Here is a 20,948-nt window from a genome sequence, read left to right on the forward strand (position 1 = left end):
CACCCCCACCTGCCCGAGGCCACTGGCAGAGGACTGGGAGTAACCTGGAGCCCCAGAAGATAGCTTTCTACTCAGCCTGGGGATTAAGGTTTGAGGCTTTGTTCCTTTAGAGACTTCCTCCCAGCAGACAGGCTCCCACTGCCCCCCAAGCTCCTGAGCTGAGGAAAAGCAAGCTGGAGCCAGGGTGTAGGCTTTAGACTGGGATCCCTGGAGGACCTGCAGCCTGAGATCCTCTGAGGCCCGAGGGGCGGTGGGGGCCGCGTCAGAGGACAGCTCTTGTCTCCACCCCTAATAAACAATCTATAGACCCAATTCCTGCATTTCTCATTTTTATTTGACAGAAAAAGTTGCTCTTGCTGTACAGATTTTAAAAAACCAAAATGCCTTTAAGAAACGTGAAGAAAAGTTGGGGGAGGGGCCACAACCTCACTGGGGGGCAGTAGGGGCCAACTAATTTCCACTCCTGCCCCTTCCCTCTGGGAACACCTCACACAAGTTCCCAAGTTCCAAACCACCGCCCCCCAGGAACTTAGGGGTAAAAGGGGGGCATCATGGCCTCCCAGACCCTAACTCAAGACCAGGGTGTCCCCAACTGTATCCTCCCCTCCCACAACTCCCATTCTCATTCCCACCCACCCCAAACCCCCCAAAACGTGAACCAGGAAAAACTCACAGAGATTAACATTTCACAGGAACAAAGAAAAAAAGGGGGGGGGAGAGCCCGCCCCAAGATGCTGCCAGGGTTCAAAGGGGGGCAGACAAGGACCCCTCCCACAGTTCTGCTGGGGAAAGGGGACACTCCCTGCAGCTCCGGAACTTGGGGTATGATAGAATGACCCCCAGAAAGATTCAAGGAGACCTGCAACAGAAAGGGACAGTCAGGGAAGTGGCCCACCAAGCCCGCACACTCACAAGGACACTAGCACCTGAGTGCCAGGATGACGCACCTGGAGGATCGGTGCCGCACAGGCCGGGGGCTGGGTGTCTCCCTCCTGCGCTTGTGGCCTGGGGAGCGGCTGTCCCCACGCTGGCCTCTGCGGGAACCCCGCTCACTGCTGCTGCAACAACACCGAGAAAAGATCAGATCACACACAAGGCAACATCAAACTGGCCCCTTTGGGCCTCAGAACTTCTCAGAGCAATGCTGGCTAGACTGGGCTTACAGACAGGAGGCCCTACCTCTGCTGGTCCCGTGGCGAGGGCTGGGGCGAGGGGCGGCGGCGCTCCGCAGGCGAGTAGCTGAGAGACCGAGAGTCTCGGAGAGAGTCTATTGGCTTCCGGGGGCTACGGGACCTGAGGAGCAGAGCAAGCCCCCATAGCACCATGCACTTCCAAAGCCGCCAGCCGGCACTCAGGACCACCCCCCAGGTCCTGACCACCAAACCTCATACCACACAGGGCCAGCCTCAGACCCACCTTTGTCTGCTCACTCACCCATCCGCCCGCACACCATCCACCGAGTGCCCCAAGGGGCAGGGCACGGGGTGCAGCGGGGGATGCAAAGATAAAGACAATCCCTGCCCTTGGAGGGGCTCAGTCTGGTGGTGAAGGCAGGCCAAGGGAGGCCCACCTGGCCCCATGTATGGGAAGAAGCCCCACAAGGACCGATGTACGTGGGTCTGGGGACCCCGGGGGAGGGGATGTGGGGCAGGGAAGGGGCAGGGTAGTCTTCTCGTAGGTGCTGTTTGAGCGGAGTCTTGCAGAACGAGGAGTTCACCAGGCGGACAAGGGAATTCCAGGCAGAAGGAACAGCATGTCCAAAGGCATGGGGTTCTCCTTAGACTGCAAGGCGCTGGGTGTGGCTGGAGCACAGGGCATGTGTGGGGGCGGGCAGGAGAGGAGAACACAGGGCAGGCAAGGCCAGTTGGTGAAGAGCCTCACACGCCATTCCCGCAGAGGTGGGGCTTTATCCTGCAGGCCACAGGGCGTCCCGGAAGGATTTGTGGAGTGGAGGGAAGTAACCAGATGTGCGTTTTAGAAAGATCCCTCTGGCTACGTGTGGAAGAGAATGGCGTGGAGGCAGGGAGACAGGGAAGAGGCTGTGGACAGAGTCGGGAGAAGATGACGGTGGCCAGACCAAAGCCCTGGCAAGTAGCAACAGGGAGATTTAAAAGCTAGAATCCCTGGGACCTGGGAGCAGGGAACAGGATGCATGTCAGGAGCAGGGAGAGGAAGGAACCTAGGACTACTCCACAATTCTGACTGGAGCACCCACTCGGATGGTGCAGCCCTTCGCCACAACGGGACACAACCAAGGTGGTAGGGAGAGGAGAGCCCGACTCCTCCCACATAACCAGACACCACAGTCCACCTGAGATTCCCAGCAGGGATCTCATGGGATCTCACACCCAGGGTCTCACCCCACCCCTTCCATCTCAAGCAAGGCAGCACTCACCTCCGCTCGCCAGGGGGCGGCTTCTTAGGGCTTGCAGGTTTGGGCAAGGCCTGAGGGCCAGGCTTAGCAGGGGAGGGGGAGGAAGAAGTAGAAGAGGAAGAAGAGGAAGAGGAGGAAGAGGAGGAGGAAGAGGAGGAGGACGAGGAAGAGGACGAGGAGGAAGAGGAGGAAGAAGAAGAGCTGGAACTGGAGCTACTAGAGCGCCTCTTCCGCTTGGCTGGGGTAGGCTCCTGAGGACGTCCCTCTCGAACAGCCTCCTTTGGGGCTGGGGTGGGGCTGGGTACCCTGTGGGAGAGGCAAGGTGTCACAAGGAGACGAGCTGCCCCAGCCCCAACCCTACCTTCCTTGGCCTGGAGGAATGGCAGTGGGGGAGTGGTGCTGCAGAAAGGCTGTGGGTGCTCTTGAGGCTGAGAGCTCAGAGAGCCAGTGAGCGCGTTCTCTGGAGAGCAGTGGCCCCGAGCTGACCCAACCTCTGCTAACACAAGCAACAGGCTGGGGCCCGCAGCACAAGGGTTCAAGGCTAAACCTCAAGAATGTCCCTGATGGAATAAGGCTCCTGGGCTCAGGTGTGGAAGGTGAGCTGGGTGGTCTCCTTCCACGGAGAGCCACAGTTTGGGGAGGCCCCTATGAGTGCGGGTTGGCTGGGGGAGGGGCCGTCCTGCCTGGAGGCAGGGAGAGGGATGGGATGACCTCTGAAGATCCTTCCAGCCCAGGGAGTTCCTCTTGAGGTCTAACTGCCATCCCTCCTGCTGTAAAATTAAGTCCATTTCCTCTAGTTCTGTCCTCTGTAGAGACGGAAAACTCATCATTATCCTCTAGAGAATTAACCTTTGGAGACTTTTATCTGACCCATTCCTCCCCCCCGTTGCCCCCACCCCAGCATTCTCTTCTACCCCCAGCTTAAGGGTCAAGGTCCCCATACCTCCATCAAAGAGCAGAGAACCTCTGGACAGGGCTTCTCCCTCCCCACCACCAACCATCCCCAAAACCTGCCCCATAGAAACAGTCCTAAAAGTCAAGCCCCTCACCTCTTCAGTGCTACCTCAGGTTGAGTAGGAAGGCTAGAGCCCTCTGAGTCGCTAGAACTGGAACCGGAAGAGGAGGAGGAGGAAGAGGACGATGATGACGACGATGAGGAAGAGGAGCTGGAGGAGGAGGAGGAGGAGGAACTCCGCCGCTCCTTTGTCGGCTGCAGGGCGGCCAATGCAGAAGGCTGCTGGGCCCCCGTGGAGACAGGTGGTTCCCCACCCTCAGGATGGGACATGCCAGGGGCAGGGCCAGAGAGCATGCCATTGTGGTCACCAGCAGAAGACGTGGTCTTGGCCACTGTCCCAGAGGAAAGGGACTGAGACCCTGCTGCAGGGGTGGTCTGGGCAAGCAAAGCTCGGGACTGGTCAGAAAAAGCAGATGGCACAGGGGACCTAGGTCTATCCTGAGCTGGAGGAAGAACACACTGTGAGGAAGCCTGAACCATTCTAGAGCCAGGAGAAGGAGCCCGCTCAGAGGTCATTCTAGACTGGCTCAGGGCAGATGGTGGGGTTCTGGAACCTGGCCCTCCTGGTGGGGTTCTGGATCTGGCTCGGTCAAGAAGCGGTGGTGAGGTTCTACCACTAACGCGCTCATAAGCAGAGAGGGGCACCCTGGGGCTGGTAAGGTTTGCGCCAGACAAGGCTGGAGCCATTCTAGCACTGCTGAGGCTTGCAGGTGCCAAGGCAGGAGGGGTTCTTGAGCTGGCAATATTCACAGGAGCTGTGGCATGTGCAGATCTAGGACCCACCAGGTTTGCAGGCGCTGCAGCCTGGGGTGTTCTGGAGCTGGAAGGATAGTTTGCAGCAGTTGGGGGTGTGCCAGAGCCGGTGAGACTCAAAGCTGCCAGAGCAGCTGGGGTTCTGGCTCCTGCTAGGTTCACAGCTGGAGCTGTAGGGGTGCGAGGGTCAGCAAGGTTCACGGCAGAGGGTGCCACTGCTGTTCTGGGGCTGGCCAAGTTCATGGCTGCTGCAGCAGCTGGTGTTCTTGAATCAGCCAGGTTCACTGCTGTTGGTATGGCAGGTGTCCTGGCACTGGCCAGGTTCATGGCTGCTGCAGAGGCTGCAGGAATCCTGCTGGCAAGGCTGGCAGCTGGGGCCGTTCTGAGACTCATGAGAGGCACTGGAGCTGGAACTTGGGACATTCTTGCAGCAAGGCCAGCAGCAGACATGGATGGAGGTGGCCGTGCAGTGCCAAGACTGATGGCTGTCAGGGCAAGTGCAATTCTTGACTGTGCATGATTTTCTGGCACAGATGTTCTTGGGTGATCAGGAATTCGGGGACCTGGACCATCCATCATGGAGCCACCAGCTTGCTGCAGGACAGACATGGGTGTTCTAGAACTGCCAAGGGGTTCGAGCATTCCAGGTGATCTACAGCGGTCCAGAGGTGTTGGTGACATGCTAGGACGACTGAAGCAGCTCATTCTAGAGCTATTGAGTGCTACTGGAGGTGTCCGAGAACCAGAATGATTCCTTGTTGCTGGAGGACTAGCAGACCGTGAGCGATCGGAACTGCTTCCAGATGCAGAACGCCTTCGGATGGCAGGAGGAGATCTTGTTAAGGACCGCTTGCCCCGAGTTGTTCGCGGAGTACGGGATCTAGAACGGCGGCGGATAGCAAGTGGAGAGCGACTTCGAGACCGTTTGCGTGGCAACAGTGGGGTCCGAGACCTGGAGCGGCGCCGAATAGCTGGAGGTGTTCGGGACCGTGATCGGCGGCGTGTGACTGGAGAGGTTCGAGAGCGGGACCTCCTTCGAGTTACTGGAGATGTGCGAGATCGAGATCTCCTACGGGTGACTGGAGATGTCCTGGATCTTGATCTTCTGCGAGTGATAGAAGTTCTGCTTCGAGATCTCCTCCTGGTTACTGGTGGAGTCCTAGATCTAGACCTTCTTCGGGTCACTGGCGGAGTTCTAGAACGGGAGCGGCGGCGTGTTGGTGTTCTGGACCTTGAACGACGGCGGGTTACTGGTGGTGTTCTAGACCTGGATCGCCTTCGACTTACTGGGGATGCTCTGGATCGAGATCTTCGTCGAGTTACTGATGTCCTGGACCTTGATCGTCTCCGACTGACTGGTGAAGTTCGAGACCTCGACCTACGGCGGCTAACCAGCGGTGTTCTGGACCGGGATCGCCTGTGAGTGGCGGGAGAGGCCCGAGACCTTGACCGTTTCCACGGGGCTGGTGAGGTGCGTGAGCGGGACCGCTTCCGACTGGTTGGGGGTGTCCGAGAACGACCTCTTCGGCGTCGGGAAGAAGTTCGGGAACTCTCCTGCCGGGCAGGAGACCTCGAATGGTAACCAGAGCCTCCCCTCCGCCGCCGAGTGACCCGAGACCTTGACCGGCTCCGCTGTCTTCTCCGAGAGGTTGACTGAGAAGATCCAGACCTATCTCGACGTCGAGTCGTTCTGGTTTTCTCCCTCCTTGAGCGGGAACGGGACCTCTGGAGCCCGCGAGGCTTTGGTGAAGGAGAACGGCCCCTCCTTGAAGTTGTCTTAGCACGTGGGGATGAAGCTGAGCGCCGACGGCGTGAGGATCTGGACTTTTCAGCTGGCTCTGGAGAAGACACTGAAGGACTTCTTCTGCGTCTTGGTGGAGTTCTAGAACGGGTCTCTGGTGAGGATGATGCAGAGCGGCTTCTACGAGAGAGTCTGGCCTTCCTAGTCAGCTCAGGAGATGATCGAGAACTGCGACGGCGAGGAGGAGTACGGGATTTGGTCTTGGGCTCTGGTGATGACCTAGAGCTTCTTCTAGCAGTTCTAGTTTTGGGTGGGTGTTCTGGAGAGGACTCTGAACTGCTGCTTCCTTCAGGAGAAGGGCCTCTGCCTTTACTTGATGACCCCGATCTGCTTCGTCTGGGAAGAGCTCGAAGGGCAGGAGCCTTGGGTTCAGGAGAGGAATCAGAACCACTCTGTGCCCTGGGTGCTGCTCTTGGCTTATCTTTAACTTCAGGAGATGAGCCAGATCTACTGCGCCGAGGAGAAGGTCGAGATTTGCTCTCGACCTCTGGAGATGATCCAGAGCGACTCCTTTCTCTAAGCGATACTCGTGTCTTAGCTTTAGAATCTGGAGAAGAGTCTGACTCACTTCTCTCTTGAGGGGATGCACTCGGTTTCCCATCAAGTTCTTGAGAAGATCCAGATCGACTTCTCTGCCCAAGAGGAGTCCTAGCCACAGTCTTCTGTTCAACTGAAGATTCTGACCCACTTCTTTCTCTCTGGGGGGTAAGACCCTTGTTGTTGAGCTCCGGGGATGATGGTGAACGACTTCTTGGTCTAGGAGTCTGAGGCAAAGCTTTTGGTTCTGGAGAAGAATCACATTCACTTCTCCCCCTGGATGGTGTTCTAGGTGTATCTTTCATTCCAGGAGAGGACCCAGATAAGCTGTGTCTTGAGGGAGTCCCAGACCCATCTCTAAGTCCTGGAGAAGACCCAGACCTACTTCTCCTTGAAGGGGTTCTGGGTAAACCATCTTTCAGCTCAGGAGATGCAGAGCTACTTCTTTCCCTTGATGGTGTTCTGGGTACTGCATCAAGTACTGGTGAAGAAACACTCTGATTTGAAGACATTCCAGCTTTTTCTACTGCATCTGGGGATAACTCTGAACTGCTGCGTCTAGAGGACCTTGTTGATTGTTCTTTCAGATCTATATACGGATCTGTCTCCAGCTGATTAGGAAAAGAGCCATTCAAATCTTCTTTAACTTCAGGAGAAAATCCAGTATTCATTTCTGCAACAGGGCCTGAGTTTCTAAATTCTAAAGGTGACCCAAAGCTATTCTCCCGTGGAGGAGAGTTAGACAGTTCTTTATGTTCTGGAGAAAAATGTGGCCCACTCCAAGTTGAGGCCACTGCAGGGACTTCTGCTTCCAAAGAAGTCTGTGACTGACTTTGGTCAACAATCAAACACACAGTGGGTCTTTCTTCTATTTCAGGAGATGATTCAAAGTTACTTCCAGCCACTTCTTTAAGTTCCGGAGACAAATGGGAGAGAACCCGGTTTGAGGATTCTTCAGATTTCTCTACCACTTCCATTAATTCCTCATCTTGGCTTGGCTTAGCTAACACACTTTGGTCTTTTGTATCTGGAGATGATCCAACACCACCTCTTTCCCTTGACGGGGTTTTAGGTGTTTCTCTGAGTACTGGTGAGGAATCAGGCTTATCCTGCACTGGAAGAGGACTCAATTTGTCTCTTGGTATGGAAGATGATGCAGTAAAATCCTCCTGAAGGAGTAAGACTGATTTCTCTTTCAATTCAGAAGGCTCCAATCTACTCTGCCCCAGAAAAGATTTAGAGTCCATTGCAGGATATGGGGAAGAGTCAGATTGGGACTTGCTTTGCTCAGGAGACAGTCCAGATTTTAGCCTAGGACTTGACAATTCGCTTCTTTCTGGTCTTGCTGGAGATTTGGGTGCCAGCTCAGTGACTGGAGAGGAGGACCTGGACCGGCCACCCATAAGAGGTGTCTGAGATTTGCTCTGCAGAGATGGAGACTCAGAATTACTCTGTTTCATTTCTGGACTTGAAGTATCAGATCTAGGATCTGGTGAAGTTTGAGATTGTCCTTTCTGTTGCAAAGAGGAGGCTGCAAAATACAGCTCTCCTGGTGGTGTGCTAGACTTTATTCCCGGACAGAGAGAGAAGGATCCTGAACTTTGTGCTGGTGAGTCTTTAGACTTCTCTTGGGAACATGGTGATTTCGATTCACTAAGACTGTGCCCTGATGGAGTTTGGGGCTTTACTTTAGGGCATGGCGAAGTAGACCCTGAGTGACTTTGTCTTGGTGGTGTTCCAGGTTTCACTTTGGTATCTGGTGAGGAGGACCTAGAACGGCTCTGTCTTTGCAACAATCTAGATTCCATCTTGAAGGAAGGAGACTCTGATCTGCTTTGCCTTGGCGGTGTTTTAGATGTCACCCTACTAGGACTAGGAGAAGAGGAGCCAGAATGGCTTTGGACTGGTGATGTTATTGCCTTGACTTTGGGTTGTGGAGAGGATGACCCAGATCGGCTCCGTCTCGGAGGTGTGCTAGATTTTACTCTAGGAGGAGAGGACCCAGAGCAGCTATGTCTTGAAGGGGTTGCAGATTTCACCTCAGGGTCAGGTGATGATTCTGAACGACTCTGTATTTGTGGTGTTGCAGATTGTTCATTTGCCTGGGGACTTGTTACAGACCCTTGCCTTGGTGGTGTTCCAGACTTCACTTTAGGTTGAGGAGATGAACTGGAACAACCCTGTCTTGATGGTGTCTTAGATTTTTGATTAGAAGGTGAAGAATCAGACCGACTTCGCCTTGGTGGTGTTCTGGACTTAGCTTTTGGTTGGGATGATCCAGAGCGACTGCGCCTTGGTGGTGTCCTAGACTTTTGTTTAGGACATGGAGATGATCCTGAAAGGCTTCGCCTCAAAGACAAGCGAGATTTTGCTTTGGACCGTGGTGAAGAAAGAGACCTGCTCCGCCTTGAAGAAATACGAGACTTTTTCATTTCTGGGCTTGAGTTGGACCTGCTCCTTCTCTGTGACGTCCTGGATTTGTTCTTCCGTTCTGATGAACCAGATCTACCTCTTCTTTGTGGTGTTCTAGAGTGAGATCTTCCTCGTCTAACTACACTTCTACTACGTGATCTTCGTCTTGCAGGTGTCCTAGACCGAGATCGTCCTCGTCTTGCGGGCGTCCTAGACCGAGATCGTCCTCGTCTTGCAGGTGTTCTAGACCGAGATCTCCCTCTTCTGGCTGGGGTTCTAGAGCGTGACCGACCCCGTCTGGCAGGGGTTCTAGAGCGTGACCTGCCACTTCTCCTGGCTGGTGATCTACTACGAGACCTCCGTCGTACTGGCGACCGGGTCCTAGATCTGCGCCTAGCAGGTGTTCTAGAGCGAGACCTACCCCGCCGGGCTGGTGTTCTAGAGCGAGACCTACGTCTGGCAGGTGTTCTGGATCGTGACCTCCGCCTGGCAGGTGTTCTAGAGCGTGACCTGGCCCGGCGGGCTGGCGTTCTAGAACGTGATCTGCCCCTAGTGGCTGGGGATCTAGAGTGTGACCTGCCTCGCCTTGCTGATCTAGACCTGCCTCTTCTCTGGGTATTTCTGCTTCTAGACCAGCCTGGTCTCTGAGGAGACCTAGAGCGGCCACGTCGCTGGGGACTTCTGGAACGTCCCCACCTCTGTGCAGACCGGGACCTACGCCACTGAGGGGACCGGGACCGAGAATGACCCCTCTTGGTAGGGGTTCGAGACCGAGATCGCCCCCTCTTGGTAGTAGTAGGGCTACGGGACCTCCCCACTCTTCGAGAAGGGGTATGAGAATGTGACTTATCCCGCTTTCCCCGGCCATGTGAGCGACTCTTGGATGCGGGAGAAGAAGAAATCTCTCGGCGGGACCCAGGAGCCGGTGCAGGTTTAGGACTTTCAGGGGAAGAGCTGGCATGTCGAGAAACTTTGGTAGGTTGAGGGGATGGTGGGCAGCTCTCCGAAGAAGACTGGGGAGGTTTCTCAGGAGACTTAGGTAGTGAACGGCCCCTGGTTGGGGAACCCTCAGATGGGGGGTTCACTGGCTCCTGACTTAAGGTGGCTGTTGCAAGGGGTTGTGGGGAGCCGCCATGTTGCTCAGCAAGGAGCGGAGTGGGAGCAGGTGGTTCTGGGCCTGTGCTGCTCCTTTCCGGAGAGGGGCTAGGTCGAATTCCAGATTTCTAAGAGTGGAAAAGAAAGTATGGATAGGAACATAAGCACCAGAACTTCGTATTACCTAAAAGACCCCAAACACCCTTTCCAATGAAATTTTTCCTCTTACACACCCCATCACACCAACTGGTCCTTTTTCTCACCACAGGCAGTCATTCATTAATGAAAGACCGTATAAAAAGACAGTGGGGAAAACATGAAAATATGGACAGGCTATCACTTTAAAAGTCTTATTATCTAGAAAAAACACAATGTAAACAACTAACATATGACATTTTCTAACAACCGTAACAAACTGCCATGGCAACATAAAAAAAGGGCACTTTTATTCAATTGAGAAACAAAGCAATTTCCTAAAATGGGAGGCATCTAATTTCACCCTTGAAAAAGAATATTGAAATAAAAAACAAAGGCAAAGGTTCGAGGACATGACTTATGTAAATAAGACTACTGTTGGTGTAGTTATAAGAGCTTTAAATATAAAAAAAAAAAAAACATTAAATTTTTGAAGTGATCCATCCTGTAGTTAGAAAACTTGATGACATGAAAAAAACAAAAAAAGCTAAGAATTTAGCAAAAAACTATTTATGGAATTTATGAAGAAAACATTGTGAATAAGGCTCAATCAGAATACCCATAAAACGACACATACTTAAAACACAGATATAGTAGCGTGTTCAAATTGCAGGCAGCAACCCAGTGGATTGGAAACGAGCGTTTAAGGAAATAAAAAAGCCTAGGTATCACAGATAGTAAAGCTAAACATAATTTAGAAAAAATAAACTTTTACCCCAGACTGTATATAAACAGATTAAAGGACAATGACATAAAACCTACTAATAGCCAGCACAGTCTGAAAACCAGAATTCTGAAGAATTTGTAAATACAAAAGAGAACTTGATCAAAAAGAACCAAATTCACTTCTTTCCTTCTCTTTAAACATCCATCCTAACCCTGCAACCCAATAAACATCCATTAACTCAGAAACGTACCTCCTTCTCTTTATCTTTGCTTTCACGAGGACTGCTAGGCTGCTTTGTAGAGGGCTCTGGGCTGCTAGGCTGCCCTGTGTTGGTGGTACCTGGTTCTTTAGAAGGCGCATCTCCCTCCCCTCGACGCCCTGAAACGGGGGAAGGACTTCGCCCAGTCAAGGCAGTTGTATGGGTTTTTGCTGCCGTACTTCGAGACCTGAGGAAGGTAATTGAGGGCAGGGAAGAGGAAGGAAATCAGCTCAGGGAAGAACAGAGAACCCCCTCCCCAACTCCCAACCACCTTTACTGACTGTACAAACCCTCTTCCAAAAAGCCTTCTGTTACACACAAGACTCAACTCCACTCATATGGAAATTCAAGTCCAATTCACTTTGGTCATTTTCTTCCCAACACAGTTCCCAGAAATGTTCTCCCTCTACCCCTTTATTCACCTCCCCCAACCTCCCCAAACCCTCCACCCTGCCCATTCCCTACCCACTTCATTCACAACTCACCTCTGAGCCCACCTCCTTCAGGAAGCCTTCCCCGATTAAGGAAGCCAGGGTAAGGATTCCTTCCTCCCCCAGACACCACGAACAAACCACCACCCCCCCTATTCTGGCAGTCCATATACATCAGAACAAAACAAAAAAAATAACAAAATAAACAAAAACAAAAACAAAAAAAAAAAAGAGAAGGGGAAATGTATATGTCTGTCCATCCTGTTGCTTTAGCCTGTCAGCTCCTAGAGGGCAGGGACCGTGTCTTCCGAATGGTCTGTGCAGCGCCTAGCACACCGTGGGCGCTCAATAAATATTAAATTGATTAACCCACAAGTCCCTCTCCCTCCCTTCCTCCTGGACCACCCCTTACCGACTGCGAGAAGTATCAGAAGAGGAAGCAGAGTCAGCAGACGTTGAACGGTGGGCCCGGCGGCTCTTGGGGGCTGGTGTTGTACTTCGAGACCTGAAGAAAAGCCACAACTCAGAGGGCTGTCTCACTTGTACTGAATTCTCCTCATCCATCTCTCAACCCTTTACCATTAGTCAAGAACATAACTAAATCTCCTCATCCCCCACTCTGTAGCCTTCACCTACTTCCTAAGCAAATTACCCTTAAATCCACACAAATTCACTTACCGCTTCCGCTTCTTGTCCTTAGATTTACGTTTGCTCTTTGGAGTGGGAGACCTGCCAAATAAAAGATTATTAAAAATAATCATTTTAAAAATTAATAAAACCAAGAATGAAATGAAAAGAATCAAATTATTAACAGTCCAAGATCGAGGAATTGAGCTATACTGCAAGAAGCTCTCTAGAGAACAGGTAAGGCCAAACTGGCTCACCTTTCCATGTGCCACTATGCCCCTTATGCCCCAAAAAGCTCTTACCTATGCTTTCGTTTTTTGGATTCAGACTCTGACCTGTTGGGATGGAGGAGGGGAGGGGGAGAAAAAAAAGAACATGAACCAATACCTATGCCTGGAACAATCAAGCCTCTCCAATCACCCCACATACTCCCATCTCATACCTGTGCTTCTTCTTCTTAGAGCTCTTCTTCCTTTCTCGTCGAGGAGAGCTGCTCTCTGACCTGCTAAACATGGGTTCAAAAAGTCATCCTGCTTTGCTCCTTCCATGACTTACAATCCATCCCCACAAAGGCTTCTAAATAATAATAAAGAAAAACTAACAGCACCATGGTCTTACACCTAAGCCCAGAACTTATTTACTCTCCAAGAAGTTTAAGTTCCTCTGCTATGAAGCAATAAATCTCAAAATGAAAAAGAAAATCCAATTTAAGATATTGCTAGCTAGTTCTCAGTTGCCAAAACTGCAGAATGAACCCTTTCCCACTCAAGAAACATACATATTCTTCCTCCAACTGAAATCTGAATGGTAACTCCCAGGACGCCTGGTTGGCTCAGCCTTTGGCTCAGGGCATGATCCCGGGGTCCGGGATAGAGTCCCACATTAGGCTCCTTGCAGGGAGCCCGCTTCTCCCTCTGCCTGTGTCTCTGTGTCTCTCTCATGAATAAATAAAATCTTAAAAATAAATAAAGAATAGTAACTCCCTCTTCCTTATCTGACAATTCTTACCTCCTTCCTAAAAGCAAGAACTCCTTATTTCCAGAAAGAAAAATAGAATTTGTTCAATAGCTATTGAGTAACTTTCCAACTAACTTACCGTCCTCTATCTTTCTTCTTTTTTTTCTTCTTTTGCTTTGGGGTTGGTGAGCGAGAACTGCTGGATTCCCGAACAAGGCTGGAGAAATATAAAGAGTAGTAAAGACTAAGACAGATCTTAGACATTTTAGCTTCAAAACAACAAAATCTGAACAGCTTGATTAAAAAAACAAAACCAAAACCCAACAAAGAAACCCCCACAGAAACAAAAAACAAAGCTTAGAATCAAGAAAAGCAGCTGATGTGGGTTCCTTGGCTTGGAGTACCTATAAGGTTTGGGAGGTTCTGGAGCTGGTTGTTTAGCTTCTCGAGCACGACGCTGAGGATCAAAAGAGCTGCCATCCACATACGAATCACTGATGCCAAAGGCAGCACGGAGTCGCTCATTTTTCTTCTCATTCAGTTCTGCCAACTGGTGAGTCTCAGTTACCCTAAGGGGAAAAAAGGCAAAGCTCAGAAAGAGTTAGCAAAGAACAGAGTCATAATCACATAACTGTAGGCAGCCAAATGAGACTGGGAAAAGAACATGAGAGCAGGCAGAGAGTACAAGGTAAAAGACGACAACAGAAGCAGCTATTTAGGGTTCTGAGGAAACAAGTGACAATTAAAACACTCACGCTGGCCTCTGTCCTGGGGTCTCTTCCTTGCCCCCAGGGTTCACATCCTTCTCCAGCAACATGAGTCGAAAAGTAGCCACTTTTTCCTGAATTTGCTGTTCCTCGTACCTAAAGAACAAATCCCTTCAAGGTTAAAGCTTGACTAGGCACTTTCCCCAGTCCCAAGTTTATAGTTTCCTCATTCCCAGGAGGATCCCTTTCCTTTCCATGCACACATAAAACTTCACTCACTGTTACCCAAAAGGCCTTTCTCTTAAATCTTGCTATTATCTTTCTTCTCTCTGCTTACTGAAGCCTCTAGAACAGTGGATTTTAAACATGCTACACTCGAGGGGCCAAAAGAGTAAAGTTAAGCAGAATTCCAGGTGTTCCTCCCCAACTTCAACAGGCTATTTCCTGAGATTCCAAGGTAAGGTACTCTGTATAAGAAGGGTGCCACTGCTGAAGTTTGAAAACCACTGCTCTAAAAGGTTTTCTGCCTGATTGTGCTCCAAAATTTCACTTCCCTACCCATCATCCCCTTATCCAGGTATTATTCCAGTTCTTCTTTTCCTGCCTTCGATATTTTCCAAGGCCTCAATCCTTTATATCCATTTACTTTCCTCTTCTCTACCAATGGCAACACCTGTCAGCTTATACCTTAGCTCTTCTCTTGCCTGACACCTGCTTTCCCACCTCTCCCCTTAAAGCACATTTTTGTTTCTCAATGGCTCCCCCCTTTCCCCAAGTACCTTCACCTAAATAATTCAGACTCCCTCAGGCTTCCTCTTGTCGCAGTTACCTCATCTCCCACTTTGAGCTGTCCCTTAACTCCTTTCCACTTGCTAGCTCCTTAACCTCCTCCCCTCCTACAACTCCTCTCCAAGTCTCTTCAACCAGCCCTAAGCGCTCTACATCCCACCTAATTCCCCCAGCTCTGCACTCAGTGCTTGGCTCTCCCCCAGCCCTCCCCTCACCCCTGCTCTTCCATCATCTCCTCCAGCTCGAGGCATCGCAGCTCCACGCGCCGCTTGCGCTCGTGGTCCAGGATGTCAGGATTAGGCCGCTTCACCAGGGCAGCCTCCAGGCGCCGCAGTTCCTCCTCTCCCTTGTAGTCAGGCCGCTCACCCCGGCGGCCCCGCACCAGGGACAGGTTGCGCTGGACGTAGCCGTTGGTGCCGCTGCCCCGGGGCGTCGGCAGCCCGATCCCGTTGTACATGGCCCCGTGCCCGGGGGGAGGGGGGGCACCACCGCTCCTGAAGGGGAGCGGGGAAACACGGGTCAGGGCCCTGACCCCAAACTAACCACCACCCAAATCCCTGTTCTCCTTCATCCCTATTTCAACATGAATCTCCACATTACACCTCCTTTAGCTGCATAATCCTCCTGGTCTCCTAACAAAAACCCTTCCTTACCTTTCCTATACTTTCCATTGAATGACATCTACGCTTACAGCCCTTTCCCCCCAAAATGCAAGAACTATTTCCATTTGTTTTCACCTAAATGTTCTTTTCCACCCTAAAACAAAAAAACAAGAAACCTATTTCTCCCAAATTTCTCCACACTACCTCTTTATTCTCCTTTGGCCCCAATAAGCACAAGTGACATGTCCACCAACCAATCTAATTCCAAACATCTGTTAACTGACTAGGATCTCCCAACACGGCACAACCACCACCATGGATCTGTGTCACCTAAAGGCCCACAGTCCAAGTTCAAAGGTTCTTCTAAAAACGACCTGAAAACTTCAGACTACCCGATACAAAAACAAAACCTACATATTTGAACTGTGGACTAATTGGTTCCGACATAAACGAAGTGTCCTGTGCAGCCTCACACTCAAGAATAAAAGCCAGCACGTCTATCATAAACACATGAATCCTGAATACAGAATCCTCTTCTTCTTTACCTCCCAAAAGAGACCATTTCCTTGATTCCAAATATTATAAGCTCCTATTACCTACCCCACCTAATAACGTATTCCTTTAATTTCCTTCCCAATAGGATTTCTTACATGATCTGCAGCTCACCCAAGTCTCGTTAGCTTTTACACATCATCTGTTTTCAACTCAATGCTCTGAACACATCAAATCAGCCTCCTCTGCTCCAACTACCCTGTACTCTCTACATCCCTTCTCCTCAACTTATTCAGAAGCCCCCTCACTTTATACCCATCTTCACTAACCTCAAACTGTCAGCTTTCCCTGGCAATCCTCTGTATCTCACTTCCTAGAGTTTCTCCTCCAGCCCTGTCTTATCCCTTTCATGTTATCTCCATGCCGCCTACCAAGTCCTATTTTCTCAACCTGTTCCAAAGAACCCTCAAACCCCCATTCTTCTGGTTAGATCGCTTAGTTACGCATACTCTATTTATTTTCCCTACTATGTATACTTTATTTCTTCCCTCATCTTACCCTGTCGAAGACAGCTTCGCAGAGCATAAATGAGGGAAAATTACCCCAAGAATAAAACCCAAAAAATAAGTAAAATTAGTTAAAGAGATAAAAATGGATAAAAAACTTATTTTTAAAATTCTAAAAATTTTTTAAGAAGTATACAAACACCTGGAAAAATATACTAAAACAAACAAAAACATAAGTATGGGGAGACAGTGAATGGAAGAAAAATTGCCGAATTCCAGAACTGCTTGTACCTCTAACCCCAAACTCTAAAGGCTGGATCCCTGTCCAATCCCATTAGCAGACTCAAGAAAGCTTGGGGGAAAAAAAAAAAAAAAAAAAACTTGAAAAAAAAAAGGTCTTACTAAAGTTAAAGGAGATACAAAGCTAAATCTAGGAAAGGCAAGTAAATATGCACAAAAAATTGAAAAATCTAATCACTTTCTCTACCTTCCAATCCTCACTTCATTTTCTCAAATCCCAATCCTCCCTACTCTAAACCTAGGTCTCTTTCTCTAAACCCCACCTAATTTCTGCCTCTCCTAAAGAACGCTTCTGACATGCAATTAATTCTTCAGCTTAACCATTCACCCACACTTCCATACCACCTCACACAAAAATCCTCCCACTCCATTAGGAGAAAAAACCAGTAGCTGCTGAGAAAAGAGTATTAAAACACAACGAATTGTAGAACTTTTAGAGAACAAGCCCCCCCCCCCCAATCCCACAGCTTCAGAGGCAGTCCTCAAAACACTAAAAGGAAGAACCTAAGGGGAACATCAACACAGAAAAACAACCAAAAAAAGTAACTTTATAATAAAACAGGCATTCTTAACTGGGGTCCACAGACTGGGAGAGCACAAGTTACTCAAGCTAAAGTCAGAGTAAAAATAAGCTGCAAAGCAAGACAACAGAGAATTTCTTTTGTTGGGAAATTTATCACAATGCCAAACTAACAAAGCGTTAGAAAGCAACCTGGAAATTCAATACTAAGATACTGAAGACAACGCACCAAAAACAAGGAGGTAGACGTGCAGGAAAATGGACATAGGTAAGCGCGGAGAGGGGGCATTTCGGTGGCTCGGAGGACACTATGGAACCCAGAAAGTTTGAAATATTAGTTCAAGAAGAAAACCTAATGGCACACACTTAAAACACAACACTGTCTCCGAATTTCTGGTCCAGACGACATCTTAGATAAGCGTTTCAGTGGAAACGAAGCCTCCGAGAGTTGGGTGCCAAATAATGCCTGAAACGGCGCCCAGCGATTCCTTCCCAAGGAAGGGCTCCAACGGCCTCCTCGGCTTTAACACAACTTTTGAGAAGACGATTAGAGAGTGGAAAAATGAAAAAAAGAATTAAGAGAGACCCAGTCTGCCTTTACGTACCTGGGCTGAACACGTCTTAAAAAAAAAAAAAAAGTCGGGGGAGCAAGGTTTGCAGCGCCTCTCTGCCTAGCGCTTCGGGGCCCGACGCGCGGGCACCTCGTCCCGGGCCTCCCAGCAGCGTCCGGGCTGCCGAGGCCTATTTTCGGCCTTGAGGCATGGGGGAGGAGGCTGCGCGGCGCCCGGGAGTCTGGGCGACTCTGCGCCGGACCGCAGGCCCGCAGGAGGGCCCGGAGGCCGGAGGGGCTCGGGGGAAGCGATCGGGGAACTGGCCCCCGCCGCCGCCTCCCCACCGACAAAATGTCGGAAGGGGCAGCCGCGGGAGGGCCTCCTCGGCCGCACGCGTGGGGGAGGCGAGAAGCCGAGGCGCGCGCTCCCCACCTCCCTGCCGCGAGCGCGCGCGAACCCGAGAGCAGTCAGCGGCGCGAGCCGTTGCCATGGGGGAGGGGAGGGCAGTAAAAGCCCGCGCGCGACGGGAAACGAACGCAGCCGAGGGGGGGAGGGGAGGCAGGCGAGCGAGAGCGTCCGCGTGAGCTAGGAGCGGCGAGCGCGCGTGCGCGCGGCGGCCTGGACCGTTCTCCGCGCGCTTTGGCCTCGCGCCGGGGGCCGCCGCCCCTCCCCCACCCGGCTCGCGCGCTCCCTCACCCTCTCACCCGCCGCCGCCGCCTCCGCCCGCCGCCTCCGAGGGGGAAAGGTGCTGCCGCTGCTTAAGCTCCCGAGTCCCTCGGGGCCTGGAACTGCTGCCTCGCCTCGCCTCGCCGGCCCGCCCGCCTCAGCCGAGACCGACGCCTCCTTGCTTCCTCAGGGGCCGCAGCGGGCTCCGACTGCGCCACTCGCACCCCGCCTGGGCCGCACTGCACGTCAGCACGACCAACTAAGCGCGTCAGCACGCACCCGCGCGCGCGGCGCAGGGCCCGTCGGGAACCGTAGTACGCCCTGCGGCATTGTGCGCAGGCGCCGAAGCCACACCGGGAACTGTAGTTTCTTAAGGCCCGAGGGAGGGTCAACTCCACTGCCAAGGAACTACAAGTCCCTTCGGCCAGTGCGACGAAGGGCGGGCGAGCGGCCCGAAGCGGGCCACGTATTCCAGAGGGTTTCCGCCGGGAGCGGGGCGGGGCACAGGGCCTAAGCGCCACATCGAGGGTCGCTGGCGCGCTCCCCGCCCTCCCACTTTCGACGCAGAGCACTGTGGGAGTTGTAGGTCGTGCGTGCCGCGGGACCCGTATGTGGCTTCGCCAGGGACACGGCCGCCATTTTGTCTCCCCATGTTTGGAGTTGATGGTGCGAGCCCAGTGACATAGCTGCTCCCGTGTGAGCGCGGGCTTCAGCCCCCAAGAGAAGCCCCCGCAGCCCCCAGGCAGCGGGCACGCCCCTAGCTTCCGAGCCCAGCGTCAGGCACAGGGCAGGGCCCGAGCCGAAGGCCGCGGCAGCTGCGTAGGCCTGAACCGCCCGCAGGCCGCTGCACCCGGCGCTGAGCCGGCCGGTACCGGTGGCTCCGGCTGAGGAGGCCGGTGGCCAGGCCGCGCTCTCCTCCGGAACCTGGACAGGCTCGCCGGGCACGGTGGAAATGTCACAAACACCCTTGGTTGCTCACCCCGCACGGGAGGGCAGGTCTCCCGTTACCGACTTAAAGTCCGTTTCTCCAGCCGTTGTCTCCAAGCAGAGCGGACAGCTGCCAGGCTCGGCCGACCTTGGGCTTGCCCTTGGCTGTGCCCGGGGTCGTGACCTCTGGCGCCCCGCAGGCAACAGCAGGCCCTTAGCCTTCGGGGCCTTGTGCTGGCCTTGTGCTGGCTGTTCGGAGATTTCTTCTTTAACCTGCCCCGGGGCTCAGGGGCTGGACCTGACCGCGAGCGGGACCCTCCCGGCGACCCAGGGGACCCTGTGCACCTGAGCTGGGGTTTCTGGAGTGCAGGGTGCGGTGAGACTCTTCCCAGCGATGATCCTTGTATTTACCCAATGTTTTTGTGCGGTTTTTTTTTTTTTTTTAAGATTTAATTTATTTATTCATGAGAGACAGAGAAGCAGAGACACAGGCAGAGGGAGAAGCAGGCTCCATGCAGGGAGCCCGACGTGGGACTCATCTCGAGTCTCCAGGATCACGCCCTGGGCCCAAGGCGGTACTAAACCACTGAGCCACCCCGGCTGCCCTTACCCAGTATTTTAGGCTGAATCCTGTATGTGAGTCTGCATTTGATTTGGTGTTCTTAACAACCGCACACGGTGAACCCCTTACATATCCACAGTCTGGCTTTCCGAATCTGGAAAAGCTGGCTGAAACAATACATAATCTGCGGGTCTGTCTTTTTTTTTATTTTTTTTATTTTTATGAAAGAGAGAGAAAGAAGCAGGCTCCATGCAGGGATGCCCGTCGTGGGACTCGATCCTGGGACTCCAGGATCATGCCCTGGGCTAAAGGCAGGTGCTAAACCGCTGAGCCACCCAGGGATTCCCACAACCTGCGGGTCTTACTGAAGCGTTGTTAGTGGTTCCAATAAATCTTTCCTAGTAAGACAAGGTTCAAAACCGTGCACACCTGGCATTCAGTTGTCCCGTCTTTTTCAGACTTCTTTAATCTGGAACAGTTCTAGTTCTTGGTAATTCATGACATTGCCATTTTTCGTAGGACAATCCTAAAGTTGGGTCTGTCTTATGTTTCGTTCTGTTTTCGACTGGGGTCACGCACGTTGGCCAAGAGAGACCATGGAAGTGATGCTGTGTTCTCAGCGCATAACACGAAGAGGTACATACTTTCCAGAGTTGATGTGTTTCCGAAGGGCAGTCAGCATGGTTTCCTTGCAGCACAATTAGCATTACTGGGGCATCATTTCTTCTAGGCCTTCTTGGAGGACAGAGCGTGAACGTGGACGGATGCGAATAAGCGTGAGTTTACAGACTCTAATTCCAACCCAATCCTGTAGGCTTCCTTCTCTTCCCCACTCAGTATTTGTAACTCCTTTGACCCGGAGGGACTTGGCTTCCTTTATTTATGTGCTCAATATGCTAGAATCCCAAAGAGAAGCTTCAGAATTGTTCATTTATACTTGGAGGGGCAGGGAAGCTTATCAATTAAAGGTAAATGTTTCTTTGGAGTTCTTTTTGTCTTTGCTCTGGGGGCATATGCTCTAAAGACTATATTCAGAAGTTACTTGAAAAAAAAAAAAAAAGAAGTTACTTGAGTTACCAGTTTTATTTTTTCTCACCGTTGAGTGTATTATTCACTTGAAACAATGCTTCGGTTCATTTATTTCTGTTTGTATTAAATTTTAGGATTTTTCTTGCCATCCTTGAAGATTTTATTTTACTTTAT

At 51.6% G+C, this 20,948-nt stretch overlaps 1 protein-coding gene across 12 annotated transcripts; it reads right to left on the bottom strand.

Annotated features, from left to right (window-relative positions):
* Window positions 1-316: 316 nt before the first annotated feature.
* SRRM2 (serine/arginine repetitive matrix 2) lies at window positions 317-18,509 on the bottom strand. Of its 12 annotated transcripts, none has more exons than XM_055339399.1 (15): window positions 18,295-18,508; window positions 14,835-15,113; window positions 13,879-13,986; window positions 13,528-13,692; window positions 13,263-13,340; window positions 12,609-12,668; window positions 12,469-12,501; window positions 12,218-12,268; window positions 11,952-12,044; window positions 11,100-11,295; window positions 3,424-10,115; window positions 2,396-2,680; window positions 1,180-1,293; window positions 948-1,058; window positions 317-859 (listed from the first exon to the last, which is right to left on the bottom strand). In XM_055339399.1, exons 2-15 carry the CDS (start codon window positions 15,074-15,076, stop codon window positions 850-852), a joined length of 8,238 nt encoding a protein of 2,745 aa, XP_055195374.1. In that variant the 5' UTR covers window positions 15,077-15,113; window positions 18,295-18,508; the 3' UTR covers window positions 317-849. The 12 variants fall into 12 exon arrangements, with proteins under 12 accessions (XP_055195374.1, XP_055195373.1, XP_055195371.1 ...); XM_055339398.1 differs by having other exon boundaries at window positions 948-1,055; window positions 12,609-12,671; XM_055339396.1 differs by having other exon boundaries at window positions 12,609-12,671.
* Window positions 18,510-20,948: the final 2,439 nt, after the last annotated feature.

Source organism: Nyctereutes procyonoides, unplaced genomic scaffold (assembly GCF_905146905.1).
Source record: "Nyctereutes procyonoides isolate TBG_1078 unplaced genomic scaffold, NYPRO_anot_genome, whole genome shotgun sequence".
Classification (NCBI taxonomy): Eukaryota; Metazoa; Chordata; class Mammalia; order Carnivora; family Canidae; genus Nyctereutes; species Nyctereutes procyonoides.

Bases quoted from the DNA above. Each gene is read 5' to 3' on its own strand.
- SRRM2 (XM_055339396.1), bottom strand. From the start codon at position 15,076: ATGTACAACGGGATCGGGCTGCCGACGCCCCGGGGCAGCGGCACCAAC. The intron at 13,693-13,878 runs GTGAGTGTTTTA...TTTTCCCCTTAG, and splicing joins ACCCCAGGACAGAGGCCAGC to GGTAACTGAGACTCACCAGT. The intron at 10,116-11,099 runs GTACGTTTCTGA...TTCCACTCTTAG, and splicing joins GCAAAGATAAAGAGAAGGAG to AAATCTGGAATTCGACCTAG.